This window comes from Lutra lutra, chromosome 2, assembly GCF_902655055.1.
Source record: "Lutra lutra chromosome 2, mLutLut1.2, whole genome shotgun sequence".
NCBI classification, from domain to species: domain Eukaryota; kingdom Metazoa; phylum Chordata; class Mammalia; order Carnivora; family Mustelidae; genus Lutra; species Lutra lutra.
In genome coordinates, this window is record NC_062279.1 from 66,873,010 (window position 1) to 66,892,008 (window position 18,999).

At 34.5% G+C, this 18,999-nt stretch overlaps 1 protein-coding gene across 5 annotated transcripts in view; it reads right to left on the reverse strand.

Annotated features, from left to right (window-relative positions):
• Nucleotides 1-18,999, reverse strand: part of LRBA (LPS responsive beige-like anchor protein) — a 755,230-nt gene that overhangs the window by 381,920 nt on the left and 354,311 nt on the right. For all 5 annotated transcript variants that reach the window (XM_047717621.1, XM_047717620.1, XM_047717619.1 and 2 more), the window contains exon 37: nucleotides 2,324-2,490. In XM_047717621.1, coding sequence (XP_047573577.1) covers nucleotides 2,324-2,490 — 167 coding nt within the window. The remainder of the gene's footprint in view (nucleotides 1-2,323; nucleotides 2,491-18,999) is intronic.

Here is an 18,999-nt window from a genome sequence, read left to right on the forward strand (position 1 = left end):
GGAGGTAACGTACTTTGCAATAATATTCTTTTGAATAAAATCTACGTAAGCTATGAGTTTCACTTCAAGAAAAATAACAATTCACTAATACTAATTTTCCTTTTGATGAGAAGTCTTTTGTTGCTGCTTTTAATTAAAAATGTACACATTTAAAAGCTAACAGTTTGATAGCTGCTTCCATTTGGGAGGTAAAAGGTAAAAAATGTTTTCTTATATGGGTTTTCTGAAATATTAAAATTTCAGAATTTTTTTTTGCTATATAAAATGAGTCGATACCTTTGAACAACTCTATTACAGAAACACTAATTACTTTTACACAAATACATTTCACAGTCCATTTAGTTCTCCAAGATACTTTATTGCACCAAAATCACTGCAGAAAAACAATGCTTTCATGTTGATAGCACAGGTATATGCTCTACAATAATAAAGACATAATTAGAAAAATTTTGATCCTATAAAATACCGACTTGGCATAATTACAACATTTGGCCTAAGTTACCTAAGAGTTTTCAATTTTAAAATCATAAAACTCCATTTAAGAAGAAAAAAATACTTTTAAACATATTAACACATTTTAGAATTCCCAATATGTGATAAGCACTGTATGTCAAAGTCATATCCTAATTTATTCAGTGCCTAATTATAAAAGGACTACATCAAATCTGTTACATTAAGGTATCTTGAAACTGTAAACCCTCAGCAGCACCCCAGCCCTGCGACCTTTGCACCCCACCCCAAACACACACCCATAGGCTTTTACATGTTGTAAGATAAGGCACCCAAACCTCTGAGCCAGTAATTCATGTCATTTCCATGATGCTCTTGAGCTGAGATCACTGGAATAGAATTAAACAAATACCATTCCTGCCTTTATTCAGTCCTCTTGCCCTCAAGTCCTGACCTGAATTCCTTCTAAACACCAAAAACGTTATGTCCAGACATGTAATTTGTTTTAAGTATTCTTCATAATAAGCACAAGATATAGCTATTTTATATTAGTGAACAGTGGCACTCAAAACAAAAATATCCCATAACAAGCAGATTTCTACTCAGTTTAAAGTTCGACTTAAAAAAATTAAAAATATTTTCTATTTACTGGAAAATTTCTAAAGCTAGACTTAGTGTGTTAGACACATAAGATACATAAAACACAAGTGGAAACCAGTTACACCTATACATGATATACAATTTACTATTTTCATTTTTTGTTGTCTTGTAGAAAAAGTTATGTAGAAATGTGGGATTAAAAAATTTTTCATCAACATTACTTAAATGAGTCAAATACTTTAAGATTTATTTTTTTGAGACAGAGAGAGAGTGAGTGAGCTGGGTGTGGAGGGGCAGTGGGGGAGGGGGAGAGAGAGAATCTCAAGCAGACACCCCACTGAGCAGGGAGCCTGATGCTGGGCCCAAACTCATGAACCTGAGATTGTGACTTGAGCTGAAATCAAGAATGGGGTGCTCAACCAACTGAGCCAGCCAGGTGTCCCCAAACATGTTTCAAAGATTTGTAGCATAGAATATTCTAAGAAAACTAACTTTTCTAATTTGTCCAAGTTCCTTTAGAAGGTAATTTATTTCTAGAAATTAAAATAAAGCACAGGATGTTCACTTTGAGAATCTAAAGAGGAGGAAGATTAATTAATAAAATTTCAAAGAAGGCATTTAACCATTTTTATTATCATAGTCTTACAATTTGCAAGGCAGTTGAAAAGAACACATAGTAATGTTTTCAAATGTTTTATGTGTTGTAAACTCTGAAGTGCAAAATAGGGAAGGTTTTCTTTAAATATTGTATTTGTGCAAATTCAGATGTAAGTTTAGCTAATAAAATAGCTTATATTAACTATTTCCCTTAAAAGTTAACTTCGAAAAGAATATGAACAAATATTCCTTTAGAAGTAGTTGAGGGTGGGCGCCTGGGTGGCTCAGTGGGTTAAAGCCTCTGCCTTCGGCTCAGGTCATGATCCCAGAGTCCTGGGATGGAGCCCCACATTGGGCTCTCTGCTCAGCAGGGAGCCTGCTTCCTCCTCTCTCTCTGCCTGCCTCTCTGCCTACTTGTGATCTCTGTCAAATAAATAAAATTAAAAAAAAAAAAGAAGAAGAAGTAGTTGAGGGAACTAAAACATGGATAAAGATCCCTAACTGTACCCACACTAATTTTCTCCTACCCCCTTCTTCTACCCCTCATTCATGATAGAAGATAAAGCACAAAATTACTCTGTTCTTCATCTGGCCTTGATCATACTCAGAGCTATTTATCTAAACCTAAGCCTTCTGTAGAAAAATCAGTGCCCAAATCCTAAAGGTTTCCCTTTACCTCACTGCAGAATTCCCCCAGGCTCCATGCTTGTCTGTGAGAATGTTGATAATTTTCTGGATTAGTTGAGTTGCTGTCACATGGTCCCGATATTTAGCTGCTCTTATCAGATGATCACACATCTTCTCATCTTCTCGTTTGTCTGCTGAATACTGGGCACACAGTGACTTGGATAGGAAAAAAGAAACATCTATTAATACTATAAAAATATGGGAAAAAACTTACAACACACCAGGAAATTCTTTCTAACGGGAAATGAACCAACCAAAACTTTAAAATTATTTTTATATCCCTCATTAACTGAACTGAGATTTAGTGATCCACTACCCTCAGCATAACAATCCCACAAGAATTTATTACTCTGAAGTCATTCATAAGACACACTCAAAAGTGGCTTTTAAGCAGACCTAAATAATTGGAAGAAGCCAATCATATGAAGATTCAGGGGTCCACATTACCAAGTAATGTGGCAAGAAGGGGGCTACAAAGCACTCCAGGCAAAGTGACTTAGAGGAAGAATGTTCTATACCAAGAAGGATAATAATCACACCCACAGTGACAAACTGACTCAGGGAAAGGCACTCAGGAAGAATTTTTATACCTTCAACATTCTCTACTATATCCATAATCTGTCTTGTCTAACCTCACCGGGTAAGAGGAAATTAAAATTACTGATGAAAATTAGAAAATTACTGGATTCCATATTGCCCCAACACCATATACATTCATATTAAACAGGACTAAAAATAGCAAAAAAAATTACTGAATAGCCCATTTTTTCTTTATTAATATTACACAAATTTAACTATCAAATTTACTTTGTAAACATTTGGTAAGTCATTAAACTTTGATTGAAAAGGCATAATTCTAAACAGAAGAGTCCAAAGTAAGCTAAATAGTAAAATGGCTTAAAGTGTTCTTTAATGGATCCTCCTTTACAATTTAAACAGCAACTTTTCATATCTGACATAAAATCTATAGATATAAATCACATTAAAGGGCTATTCTTTCCCGATTATCAATCTCTGTCTCATTGTGGAACATTAGAGTCACATTCTGACCTTAAAACATGATAAAAGGAAACCAAACAAGAATGTTTTGTAAAGATATAATGAACTTGTATCTATTTTTTTAAATATCTTTAAATTATAATTTGAACATGTTCTTATTAAAAACCAATAGTATATTCTTTGTAAGACCTATCATTCAAAGTGAACAAGAGATGAAGAATATTTGCTCCAAGATCAAACGCATGTTACATAATTGGTGGAGTATATATTTGCAATATGGGTATGTGTATGTGCTTGTGGCCAAACATTGAGTGGAGGGACCCCAAGAAATCCTAATCATCTATCAATAAAGTCAAAGGCCAAGTCTAATATTTTCACTCAGTTTTACTTCACATCAACTTTTCTGTTTTCCTATTTTAAGTAACACATAAACTAGATGACATCATAATAATGACCACAAAAATATTTGAAACTTAACAAAAATATCAGACTCTAAAAAGAAAAGAAGTAGGAATCTTGGGAACTAACAATTCGAATATATTTGATTATTACTTAAGAAATTTAAGACACTACCACAGAATTAATAAATATAAGACTAACCTACATCTTAAAAGAAATTCACTTACTTGCAGATAAAGTGACAACTGAAGACAGAAACAATTTAGACCGGCCATTTATAATTCAAGTGACTATTCCAGCTCTTTAAATGTAAATGAATACATAAAACAGTATCATATTTGGTCTTTCCCTCCAGATGTTATATCTCTACCAAACTTTATTATTTGTCCTTTACGTGAAAGCTCAGAGGAATGAATTTAAAATGAAGCAGATTCCTCTAGTATCCTCTTGTCATTGCTTACTTCTTTATGGTCAAACTTTGTCCTTTACTATTCCTCATTATGAAATGCTGGCATTTCCTTAAAGTTTTGCCAAATGTTCCTTGGCATTATCATTTACTCACACATCACCTCCTATTATTAATTTAGATCTATCTTTTAAATTTTTCATATCTGCCCTAGCTGTTTCCCTGAACTCTCAGGCCATATGTCTACCTGTAGGATAATCTCCAATTATCCAATAAGCACCTAAAACTCAAAATATACAAAAATATAATTACCAACTTTATCCCAAACATGCTATTATACTTCTGTCATTTGTGACTTCTCAATTTTCCTTCTCTTCATATCTCATCATTTCATTTCAACAAAACTCATTTACCTCTTACCACTTATCACTCTTACCACTGCCCTAAAACATCATCATTAGTTTACAGTTCAGTTCTTGAAATAATCTTATAACTGCTTTCTCACAGTCCCAGAATTACTTCAAGAATTTGACATTTCACAGATACATTTATATACCCTACACCTTAAAAAGTATGTGAACAATTAGGACAAAATATGAACAACATATATATGAACATATATGAACAACAAATAATGAACAATTAGGACCAAATTTTACTAGCTAAGACCATGTGTCCTTTTATAATTCAGCAGTGTGGTATATTATCTTTATGCCTTCCTATGTATCCTATATTCCAGACACCCTCAGATTTTATGCTATTCCCCATCTATCCTTGAGACATTTTCAAGACTTAGGAAATATATTTCTCCTATAGCCTTTGTATATGAAACAAATTTAATGGTGTCTATTGAGAAGGTAAGTTAGAAACTTGAAGGACAAACTACTAGAGAAGAAGTTATTGAGAAAGATAGAAATACAAATACAGGTCCTCTTGATTCTTCAGCAGAATACATAGAATAAAAAAAATTTCTAGGGGCGCCCTGGTGACTCAGTTGTTAAGCGTCTGCCTTGGGCTCAGGTCATGATCCCAGGGTCCTGGGATTGAGCCCTACATGGGGCTCCCCGCTCGGTGGGAAGGCTGCTTCTCCCTCTCCCACTCCCCCTGCTTGTGTTCCCTCTCTCTGTCAAATAAATATATAAAATCTTTAAAAAAAAATCTAAAAAGTTCCAAAATAATTGAAAATTAAGCATTTCAACTCCAAATAGCTTATGGATCAAAGATAAAAATCACAAGCAAAATTACAAAAATTTGTGGCAACTGGGTGAGACAAATTCAAAGAAAAATGTATAGCTTTGCATGTATGCATTTTACATGTATACATTTATATATTATAAAATATTAAATATTTAAGGAAGAAATAACAAAAATCTTAAACTCTTTTCATATGGTAGACGCTAAGGAATACAATGCAATTTGTATTACAGGAATAGAAAACTAAAAATTAATTTGTGTAAATAAACACAAAATCCATAACAAAACATTAGCATTCAGCTATACACAAAATAAAGTATATACATCATGATGAATAAGAGTTTATCCATGGAATGCAAGGTTGATTTAATATTTGAATATCAATCAGTATAAGTCATCATACAACAAAAAAAGGAGAGAAAAACATATAATCTCAATAGTTTTTTTTAAGCACTTTACAACACCCAGAAGCATTTCGTGATTTTTAAAAAACAAACAAAAAGACACTCCCCAAACTAGTAATAGAGACTTTTTAAACCTCAGGAAGCACATCTATGAAGATCATTCAGTTAAAATTGTGGATAAAACAAGTATGTCTCCTTTCTCTTGACTTCCACTCAATACTCTAACAGGGTCCTAACCAGTTCCAAAAGAGATAAAGAAAAGAAATACGGTGCTTGGGTGACTCAGTGGGTTAAGACTCTGCCTTCAGCTCAGGCCATGATCTCAGAGTCCTGGGATCAAGCACCGCATTAGGCTCTCTGCTTGGCAGGAAGCCTGCTTCCACCTCTCCCTCTGCCTGCCTCTCTGCCTACTTGTGATCTCTCTCTCTCTCTCTCTCTGTCAAATAAATAAATAAATAAATAATCCTTAAAAGAAAAGACATAAAAAGATGGTTTGGAATAGAAGGAATAACATATTTATTTGTAGAGACATTCATGTATGTAATACTCCTAAAGGTTCTGGAAAAATTATAAGACTTCTAAGTTGACAGGTTTCTTGGATATAAGGTCAATATAATAAAAATTACATGTCTACATACCGACAATAACGAACTGGAAAATGAAAACAATACTATTTACAATAGCATTAAAATATAAAATAAATTACAATGAAACTTTTATAAAACATTGCTAACAAAAATTAAAGAAAACTAAGTAAGTGGAGAAATAGACAATGTTTATAGATTTTAAAACTCCATACTGTCAAAACACCTTCTCTCTTCAAACTGATTTTATAGATTCAACACAATCTTAAATAAAAGATTAAAAGCCTTGGGGTGACTGCGTGGCTCCGCCAGTTAAGCATTTGACTCTTGATTTCAACTCGGGTCCTGATCTCAGGGTTGTTAAGTTCAAGCTCTGTGTTGGGCTCCACACTGGGCATGGAGCCTACTTAAAAAATAATGAAAAACAAAAATAAATAAAAAATAAAAATTTCACCTTTCTTATGGATATTGACAAGCTGATTCTCAAACATATGTATACTTATACAAAAAGAAAATAATTAATGACAAAACAGTTTTACCTAAGAAAAAGAAAACTGTAGAATTTAATTGTTTGTATAATGTTATAAAATGTGAAACTAAGAAGAGTTTAAGTTGTTAAATCAAGAAGGAATAATTTTTTGACAACTGAACTAAAATATCTTACCACTCACAGGAAAAAAAAGAAAGAAAGAAAGAAAGAAACTTGTCTAACCTTCACACCATAAACAAAATGTTTAATTCAAAATGAACTGAAGATCTACATATAAACACTGTAACACTTCTAGAAGAAAATATAGCAGAAAATCTTATGACTTTGGGGTAGGCAGAAAATTCTCACACTGAAATTCTTAGACATAAAAAGATCCATAAAAGAAATTCATAACCATAAAGAATCTGATATATTAAACTATACCAAAATTTATAAAATCTTGTCTTTAAAAGATACTATTTAGCAAATGAAAAGATAAGCCCTAAGATGGGACAAAATATTCACCATACATCTAGCTAATAATTTTCCTAAAAGACATATGAAGAACTCTCATGAATTAATAAGGCAAAGAAGCCAATTTAAAATAAGGTCAAGGGATTTGAACAGACACTTCACAAAAGATATACAAATGACTAATAAGTACATGAGAAGATGCTTAGTCAACAGGGAAATTCAAATAAAGACCACAATAAACTATCACTATATACCCAGTAGAAGGGCAAAATTTAAAAGGCAGACAGTATCAAATATTGGCAAAAATGTGCAACAAATGGTATCCAGCTGGTTAGAGTGCAAAATCCACAACTACTTTAGAAAACAGTTTGGCAGTTTCTTTCAAGTTTAAAAATATACTTACAATACCACCTAGCAATTCCACTCCTATGTATTTCCTCAAAATGAAGAAAACATTTTCACAAAACTATGTTGCATGAAAATTCCCATAGTGCTTTAAGAGGCAGACACTGGAAATGATCTAATATCCACCTATCCATGAATGGATAAAGTTATACTATTTGGTAATAAAAAGAAACAAATGAGTGATATACACAAGGTGGATGAATATAAAAAACTATACGGTGACCAAAAGAATCCAGACATTACAGAACCTACTATATAACTCTTATACAAAGTTGTAGAGTATATAAAACCATCTCCAATAACAAAAACCAGATGAGCAGTTGTAGAGGATGGGTGTATGTATGTGAAGAGGAGCTGACCACAATGAATCACAAGGGAATTCTCTGAGATGACAAATTTTCTGTGACTTGACTATGACAGTATATACAAGTATATATATACAAGTATACAAGTATATACACCTGTCAAAACTCATTGAAGTATATATCTAAAAGGAATGTTTTATTATATACAAACTATATTTTAATAATGTTTATTTAAGAAGTTTTTAAAAAGTAAATAGGCAAGGTACTGACAGGGAAGAAAGTAGTTAAAATATTCATATCAAAAAATCTGCAAATCTATCAAATAGGTCAATATCATCCACAAATCAATAAAGAAAAAAAAAGGTAACCAATAAGGAACTGGGTAAGAGAAAAACAGGTATTGCAAAAACAAAAAACAAACAAACAAAAAAAAACTTAAAAAAAAAAATAACAAGCAGGAGAAAAAATACACAGCTTCATCTGTAAATAAAATCCAAATAAGAACACAATGAGGTTACCTCTACACAACTACTAAAATAAAAAGTACTTGTCAATTTTTTATGACAATTTTTTATGGAAATAGCTACATTTTGATATTGATACACACCTTTGGAAGACACTACAGCAATATCTATTAAAATTGAAAAGATAAATACTTTACAGTCAAGTAAGTGTACCCTACAGAAACACATAAGCATGTACACCAAGGACTTGTAAATTGTCAAAATCACACTATTCATTACAATTAAAAACGGGAAACAACCTATCAACAGTAGAGAGACTATGAAAAACTATCATCTATTCATGTAAAGTATGGCATACAGCACTGAAAATAAAATAGGAAAATGTAACAAACTGAACAAATTTCACAAAAATAATGTTGAATAATGCCAGATCTAAACACACACTTTATGATTCCATTTATATCAAGTTCAAAAATTGTTAAAGAAATTAAAATACTAAAAGTAACTCACTTAGAAACCCAAAGTTGGTGGCATCACAATTCCAGACTTTAAGCTCTACTCCAAAGCTGTCATCATCAAGACAGTATGGTACTGGCACAAAAACAGACACATAGATCAACAGAACAGAATAGAGAGCCCAAAAATAGACCCTCAACTCTATGATCAACTAATCTTTGACAAAGCAGGAAAGAATGTCCAATGGAAAAAAGACAGTCTCTTCAACAAAGGATATTGGGAAAACTGGACAGCCACATGCAGAAAAATGAAACTGGACCATTTCCTTACACCACACACGAAAACAGACTCAAAATGCATGAAGGACCTCAATGTGAGAAAGGAATCCATCAAAATCCTTGAGTAGAACACAGGCAGCAACCTCTTCGACCTCAACTGCAGCAACTTCTTCTTAGGAACATCGCCAAAGGCAAGGGAAGCAAAGGCAAAAATGAACTATTGGGACTTCATCAAGATCAAAAGCTTTTGCACAGCAAAGGAAAGAGTTAACAAAACCAAAAGACAACTGACAGAATGGGAGAAGATATTTGCAAATGACACATCAGATAAAGGGCTAGTATCCAAAATCTATAAAGAGCTTAGCAAACTCAACACCCAAAGAATAATCCAATCAAGAAATGGACAGAGGACATGAACAGACATTTCTGCAAAGAAGACATTCAGATGGCCAACAGACACATGAAAAAGTGCTCCACAACACTTGGCATCAGGGAAATACAAATCAAAACCACAATGAGATACCACCTCACACCAGTCAGTATGGCTAAAATTAATAAGTCAGGAAATGACAGATGCTGGTGAGGATGTAGAGAAAGGGGAACCCTCTTACACTGTTGGTGGGAATGCAAGCTCGTGCAACCACTCTGGAAAACAGCATGGAGATTCCTCAAAAAGTTGAAAATAGAGCTACCCTACGACCCAGTAATCACACTACTAGATATTTACCCTAAAGATACAAATGTAGTGATCCGAAGGGGCACGTGCCCCTGAATGTTTACAGCAGCAATGTCCACAATAGCCAAACTATGGAAAGAACCTAGATGTCCATCAACAGATGAATGGACAAAGAAGATGTGGTATATATATACAATGGAATACTATGCAGCCATCAAAAGAAATGAAATCTTGTCATTTGAGACAACATGGATGGAACTACAGGGTATTATGCTTAGCGAAATAAGTCAATCGGAGAAAGACAACTATCGTATGATCTCCCTGATATGAAGAAGTGGAGAGGCAACATGGAGGGTTTGGGGGTTTGGAAAAGAATAAATGAAACAAGATGGGATCAGGAGGGAGACAAAGCATAAGAGACTCTAAATCTCACAAAACAAACTGAGGGTTGCCGGGGGTACGGGGGTAGGGAGAGGGTGGTAGGGTTATGGACATTGGGGAAGGTATGTGCTATGGTGAGTGCTGTGAAATGTGTAAACCTGGCGATTCACAGACCTGTACCCCTGAGGCTAATAATACATTATATGTTAATTTAAAAAAATAAAAAATAAAAAAAGAGGAACCTAAAAAAAAAGACAAAAGAAACACACTTAAGTATTGAGTGGAAAACAAAAGTAAAAAAGTCATTCCATAAAATCAGAACAGTATTTAGTTCAATGGGGCAAAAAGGGGTTATGACTGGATAAACACACATAAAGTGCTCCTCAGAAGCATTTTCAGTATCAAGAAAATGAAGTAAATTAATAATGTTAAATGCACACTGTTTCTACAGTTAAGTTTCAGTATGTTTTATGAGAAACAGATTATAAAGCAAATTTTCATTAAGTCTGCATATTATTATGAAATAAAAATAAGTTAAAAAGTTCAACGTTAAAAATCTTAAAAAATGTTATACAAGCCTTTAATATTTAAGCAACTTAAGTGTGTTGGTTTTACAAATTTTGAATTTAAACTTTTTTTAAGAAACATATACTTGTTTTTAAAAATAAAAAAGTAATGACATATGAAATTAAAAGAAAGTTCTTGCTTCCACCTCCTCCCTAGCTGGCTAGTTGTTTTCTACAGGGGTAATCACTATTAATAATAATACACAGTTCCCATATAAATGAAACCAAACTAGATCATTCCATATCAGGAGATCCAGTTCTACCTTCTTTCTTTCTCATGGCTACACATAGGGTATTATATTTTTAGTTAACTAAACACACCTACTGGTAAACACCTTTAAGTGTATACTACCTTAATTCCCAATTTGCCCCCAAATCTCTTACACTATCAATTACTTATCTCATTGGAAATCATGTAAAAGGGAAAAATTACTTAAAGGACAAGTAAAGAAGCTTTTCAATATTTGACTTTTGAAGGTCTTTGTATTTGATCCCTTAGCTCAGATTAACAGTTTAATAGTTTAAAAAAAAAAAAAAAGTTATCTACAGGAATCTTAGAAAGGTCCTGAAAAAGACTTAGAAAAATGAAAGCTTAAAAACCTCAACAGCAAACAAAAGTCAACCAAAGACAATGTGTGACAGCCACCTTTAATTCTGAAATAATTCCTCTGTCATCCAACGCCTCAAAGTATTGATTTCTCTCAGCATGAAAAAGCCTAAGCCAATGGAACAGATACAGCATCACCCCCCCATAACAGCATTCAAGGTTACAACAGGCAGAACACTTATCAAAATATCTCTATGATTTCTTATTGTTTTAAGGACTGGATAAAATGCGTTGGGTTCTCATCTCAACAAACTGCAGTCTTCAAACAACATTTTAAAATAATTTGGAGATTAATATGGATTTAAATATTTAATTTAGACTTCTGATAATAAAAAACTTGTTTTAAAATGCTTCTACATGTCATTTGTAAAAGCAAGTCAACACTAAGAGGGTTACAGTTTTCATTTCTGTGTCAAACACACACACAGTATTGTTTTTATTCAATTATTTTATTTCATTACCTCATTAGAGTTATTCACGATTAAAAAATCACAAAATTGTTAGGTAAATAACAAATTTCATGTAATGGCTGCATATATCATATACAAGTAAATAAAGTATCGTTATTACGTGTGATCAATAAAATCAACAACGAATTTAAACAGATAGGGTTAAACCCATGTAATTACATTTTTAAAAATCATAACATGAGATAGAAATATATCATTGCAAAAGATTATATAATTATACACAAATACATACACACATGGAGGAAAAATTGAGTTTCAAAGTCTTTTTGCTAATATGCACAAGAGCTAGAAGATGATAAGCAAATTCTATCATCTTTTAGCTCAACATAATTACCTAATAGATTTTTTTAAGTTATACAGAACTAGAGCCTCTCAATTATATTAGGCTAATCACAATTAAACACACTAACTACGAACAGCTAAGACTTACACTTAAATTTCAAATTAAAGTATCTTAAGAACAAACATAAAAAATCAAAAGACAAAAAAAATGATTCATTCTTATAAAAAACATACTTAACACTATTGTTTAGAACACAGATTGTAGAGCCAGACAACTTGAATTTAAATCCCAGCTCTGACACTTTCATGCACAGGCAAATTATTTAAATCCCTGTGCCTCAGTCTCCTCATATAAAAAAGGATATAACATGATATGTTTTGGGGAAGGATCAAATAAAAATAGACATGAAACAATTAGAACTTGCCAGGCATATAGTAACACCTGACATTTATTATAGGCTTAGTCATGAAGTGAACAAATTACACAGCAAACAGTTCTTTCTTCCAGCATCTCATTGGAGTTGAGAAACAAGGGATTAAATATAATTACAATATGAGGAACTGCTAAGAGGTATATATAGTATATTTGGGAGGAGCAAGAAAGAACTGTTTAGAATCTGAGAGTTTTACAGAGAAATGAAAGCCTAAGTAAACTGTTCACCAAGAAGGAAGGGCTTAAGATAGAAAATATAAAATACAGCAAAATGAAGAGGCAATGAAAATAAGAGAACAAGCTCAAATAAATACCTCTTTATTTTTTTTAAAAGATTTATTTATTTGAGAGAGACAGAGAAAGTGGACAAGTGGGGCTGGGGACAGAGGGAGGACAGAGAATCTCAAGTGGACTCCCTGCCTTCTGTGGAACCCAACATGGGGCTTGATCTTATGACCCCAAGAGATCATGACCTGAGCTGAAACCAAGAGTCTGATGTTCAAATGACTGAGCCACACAAGTTTCCCAGTAAGTAACTTTTTTTTTTTTTAAGATTTTATCCATTTATTTGACAGAGAGAGAGAGATCACACGTAGGCAGAGAGAGAATGGGAAGCAGGCTCCCCGCCGAGCAGAGAGCCTGATATGGGGCTCCATCCCAGGACCCTGAGGATCCTAAAGCCGAAGGCAGAGGCTTTAACCCACTGAGCCACCCAGGCGCCCTTTTTTTTTGTTTTTTTTTTTAAAGATTTTATCCATTTATTTGACAGAGAGAGAGATCACAAGTAGGCAGAGAGAGAAGGGGAGTAAGTAACTTTTTAAAAAGAATAACAGAATAAGACATGTAATTTACACAGCCCTTCCTTTTTAAATCCCCTAATATACACTTGCTTATATTTTCCTTGTGCAATATTGTAATTTGTATGACATGTATATCTGGTCATTCAGATGACTACAATATGTATTTGGTCTTCATCCACAGTCCCTGGCTTGCAGCTCCTAAAATTCTTTGAATTTCTTAAAGGTTGAGAGTTCTAAAGGTATCTTTTGTTATGTTAATGAGGTGACTTTTGGACCTGACCATAGGATGGGGGCTGACTGCCAAGAAAACCAACCATGTGATTAAAGTTTTTTCAATTTTCAGTTCCCACCCCTCCCCTGACTTCCTAGAAGTGGAAAGGAAATGAAGATTGAATCAGCCAATGGCCAATAACTTAGACAAACATGATTATAAAATGAAGCCTCCATACAAACCCAAAAGTACATCTTTTGGGTCTCTTTTAGAGAGCTTCAAATCTTGAGGAACCAGATGGGTCCCTCACACCAAGCTCCAACCTTAACAAGCACTGAAGCTCCTTTGCTCAAGACCTCACCCTACATATCTCTTCGTCTGGCTATTGATTCATATCCTTTATCATATCCTTTAATAAACTGGCAAAAATATGTAAGTGTTCCCCAAGTTCTGTGAGCCACTCTAGCAAATTAATCAAACCTAAAGTGGAGCCATTTGGAACCTCCAGAATGTAGTTAGTTAATCAGAAGCCCAGGTAGCAGCCTGGAGCTTGGATATGAAGTAGAGAGTGGGAAGCAGTATTATATAACTAAACCCTTAAACCTGTGGAATATGATGCCACTTTTGGGTACAGTGTCATGTCAGATCTTGGTTGAGTTCTTAGACACCCTCCTATCTGAGAAGTGTTTGGGTTTGGGGGTGGACCCCCACTTCCACTTTAGAATTGGGTTTAGGAACCCTAAAAGACCTTGGGTGCCTATATATTTTTACTATTTCCTTAAAAGAAAATTCTTCCCCAAAGGTTTATATAAATCATTTCACATATAGTTAATTATATCACTTAGCTGAGTACTGCTAACTGTATCACTTAGCTGAATACTGTTAGACTGCTATAAGTTTTTCTTCAAACGTACTGCTAATATAGACTACTTCAAAATGACACAATTGGATATGAACTGGCTTTTGGGTACTGTTATCAAGCTATCTATAATGAAGAACCACTTTTTATTATACTTTTATAAAAAAATGACACTTCAAAAAATATTCTGACAAACCCAGACATTCGAGCTACAAAAGTTCCAAATATTTATTTAATTTCTGTACTCAATCTCTTTGTGGACTAGTGGACTAGTTATAAACAGTTTGTTCAGCACACCGTATCTAAGTAGCACTAGTATAACAGAAAAATTGAAGGAAACTATTTTTATTGACTCAAGAACTGCCATCTTCCTTTTCATGATAAAATAACTGATCTTATATTCAGAGCTTTACTTTGCACACTAATAACCCACAAATAACAAAAGCCAAATTCTAATTTCTTTTTTTTTTAATTTTTTTTTAAAGATTTTTTTTAATTTATTTATTTCACAGAGAGAGATCACAAGTAGGCAGAGAGGCAGGCAGAGAGAGAGAGAGAGAGAGAGGAGGAAGCAGGCTCTCCGCTGAGCAGAGAGCCCGATGCGGGACTCGATCCCAGGACCCTGAGATCATGACCTGAGCCGAAGGCAGCGGCCCAACCCACTGAGCCACCCAGGCGCCCCCCAAATTCTAATTTCATGTGCACAATTTTTAAGTGATAAGTAAATGAAATGCACTATGATGACTTTAAAGCTAGCTTATTTTCTTCTCTGTCTTTAATTTAAAATTCACTAAGAAAAGGCAATTTTTACACTAACACATGATTTGGTCAGCGGTTAACACAAGCAGAACATATAAATTGAAAGCTTAAACAGAGACTTGATATATCCATAAAAATATATTCAGATCTTTTCTTAGAAGAGATTTTTCAATAGCAGTAAGAGGCCTAGTCTTCTATCAAGACTGTATTTTACATTATTAGAATATAATGGAAGTTATAAAAAAGTATTTTTCATTTTGGATTTAAACTGATCAGTGCTGCTCGTAGTTATGAGTTTGATCATATCTATGCTATAGTTCCTTTGTTTTTTTCTAGCTTCTCACCTCTAATAGAGTTCCTAGCAACATTGCTTTGTTTACCAAAAGCTAAAGATGCATTATTTAAAATTTTCAACCCATGGCAGCATTGCCTTAAAGTGGCCTTCCTTTGCACCAAAAATGGTAACTCCTTCAGTTTCACAAATTACTCTAAAATGTAAGATTTTTATTTCTACTTTTTTAAAAGATTTTATTTATCAGATACAGAGAGAGAGCACAAGTAGAGGGAGCAGCAGACCCGGGGAAAAGGGGAAGCAGTCTCCTGACAGAGCAAGGAGCTAGATGTGGGGCTTGATCCCAGGACCCTGAGATCATGACCTGAGCTGAAGGCAGACACTTAACCATCTGAGCCACCCAGACGCCCCATAAAATGTAAGATTTTTAAAAAATATGTATGTATGTATACTTATACCGCATATAGGTATGCATATGGTTTGTACAAAACTTTCCCACAGAAAACTGAGAACAAAAAATGTTGTAACCCAGCTATTTAAGTTAATTTTAGTTATCAAGAAACTGAAATTGAAAGTGAGACAAGCGAAAACACATCCTAAAAAAAAAACAAACAAACTCTAAAAGTAGTGCACTTCAGACCAAATACACCAGACTCTGGAAATATACTGAGAAATGTGATTGCATAGTTCAGGTACAGAACATATTGTAGAATATAGATGTTAAACTGGGTTGGGCATCTCCCTTAAGGAATGTGATGGTCACATGACCAATCAACCTTAGGCAAAAAAAGGAGAACCTTAGAATGAAGAACAACCAATATTCTCTCCTCTCCAAGACTGGAGGCAGGTGCGTCTGTACTATTCTAAGAAGAGGGATTACTGTCAAAGGAGCTCTCTCTGTGGAAGAGTTGAATCAGCCCCTTGCAAGATGGCAAAGGGACAAAGCTAGACAGTCAGATCAAGAAAAGGTCAAGAGAAAACATCCTAAGCAGAACCACTACCTGTGAATTCCAGGAGATACAATATCTTTCACTGAGTTTTATTTTCCATTTCTGCACTGTGATATTCTCCTATCACTGCTAAGCTTATAAATGAGAAAGGAAAAGTCTATGCCGATACAATGAGCAAAAAATGATAAGGAAACAGCAACTCATTCCTAGAATAGCCACTTGTATGATAGTAAGAGGTAACTTTCAGGACTCCACAGAGAGTAGCCTGGATCAAGCCTTATGGCAGAGGTGACAGCTCCAGATGTACTGTGGGACATGGAAGCATTCCTTGGATATTCCCGGAGATTACTTAGAATAGAAAAAAATGCTCTCCCTTTGATACTGACAACACTAGCTATGTTGTTATACACTTAATATGAATTTACAGTAATAGGTGCTTTACATTTATCAAATCCCAACTACTCATCAAAATTACTATAAGTAGGTACAATTACTATCCTGATTTTAAGATGAAGCAATGGTGCCTTAGTTCACATAGCTAGTAAATGACAGAGCCAAGGTTAAGGGACTAGGTTTTCTCACTAGAAAGTCAGAGCTATATTAATTGCACCATAATAATCACATGGTCTCAAGTGCCCAGGTGGCTCAGTTGGTTAAGTGACTGCCTTCAGCTCAGGTCATGATCCTAGAGTCTCGGGATCAAGTCCCATATCAGCCTCCTTGCTCAGCGGGGAGTCTACTTCTCCTGCTGACCTCTCTCCTCTCATGCTCTCTTTCTCTCAAATAAGTAAAAATTTAAAAAAAATAATAATCACATGGTCTCATCAGCAAGTTGCTACAATATAGTGATTTGGACATTTACAAGGACTATAATCCTTAGTTAATTATGCTAGTATTTTATCACGTTCATGATTATTTATCAAAATTTTTATCCCAGGCAAAGAAAATAATACAAAAGCTACAATTAAAAATTATATATATTGTCAAGATTACCATTTCCCTATTCCTGGCTTTTTGAAGAAATAAAGAGCTTTAGAAAGATGCCCAAAACTATAATGCATGTAAAGGTTATATCTAAGGTGAGAAATATCATTCTAATGCTTCATTATTAAGCTATGATGCCTCAAGATATATTAATTAGCCATCTCTTCACAAAATGACAAAATTAATCATGCAAAGGATACATCAAGAAAGAAGTGTGGGTGGGTGCCTGTGTGGCTCAGTGGGTTAAGCCGCTGCCTTTGGCTCAGGTCATGATCTCAGGGTCCTGGGATCGAGTCCCACATCGGCCTCTCTGCTCAGCAGGGAGCCTGCTTCCCTCTCTCTCTCCCTGCCTGTCTACCTACTTGTAATCTCTGTCAAATAAATAAATAAAATCTTTTTTAAAAAAAGAAAGAAAGAAAGAAAGAAAGAAAGAAAGAAAGAAAGAAAGAAAGAAAGAAAGAAAGAAATGGGGCTAGATCAATGGAACAGAATAGAGAGCCCAGAAATACACCCTCAACTCTATGATCAACTAATCTTCAGCAAAGCAGGAAAGAATGTCCAATGGAGAAAAGACAGTCTCTTCAACAAATGGTATTGGGAAAAATGGACAGCCACATGCAGAAAAATGAAACTGGACCATTTCCTTACACCACACATGAAAACAGACTCAAAATGCATGAAGGACCTCAATGTGAGAAAGGAATCCACATCAAATGCTTAAGGAGAACACAGGCAGCAACCTTTTCGACCTCAGCTGTAGGAACTTCTTCCTAGAAATATCGCCAAAGGCAAGGGAAGCAAGGGCAAAAATGAACTCTTGAGGCTTCATCAAGATCCAAGTCTTTTTCACAGCACAGGAAACAGTCAACAAAACCAAAAGACAACCGACAGAATGGGAGAAGATATTTGCAAACAACATATCAGATAAAGGGCTAGTAGCCAAAATCTATAAAGAACTTATCAAAGTCAATACCCAAGAACAAATAATCCAATCAAGAAATGGGCAGAAGACATGAACAGACATTTCTGCAAAGAAGACATTCAGATGGCCAACAGACACATAAAGTGCTCCACATAACTTGGCATCAGGGAAATATAAATCAAAACCACAGTGAGATACCACCTCACATCAGTCAGAATGGCTAAAATTAACAAGTCAGGAAACAACAGATGTAGGCGAGGATGCGGAGAAAGGGGATCACTCTTAAACTACAATGCAAGCTGGTGCAGCCACTCTGGAAAACAGCATGGAGATTCCTCAAAAAGTTGAAAACAGAGCTACCCTACAACCCAGCGATCGCACTACTGGGTATTTACCCTAAAGATAGAAATGTAGTGATCTGAAGAGCCACATGTACCCAAATGTTTATAGCAGCAATGTCCACAATAACCAAACTATGGAAAGAACCTAGATGTCCATCGGCACATGAATGGACAAAGAAGATGTGGTATATATATGCAATGGAATACTACGCAGCCATCAAAACAAATGAAATCCTGCCATTTGAAACAATGTGGATGGAACTAGAGGGTATTACACTGAGCAAAATAAGTCAAT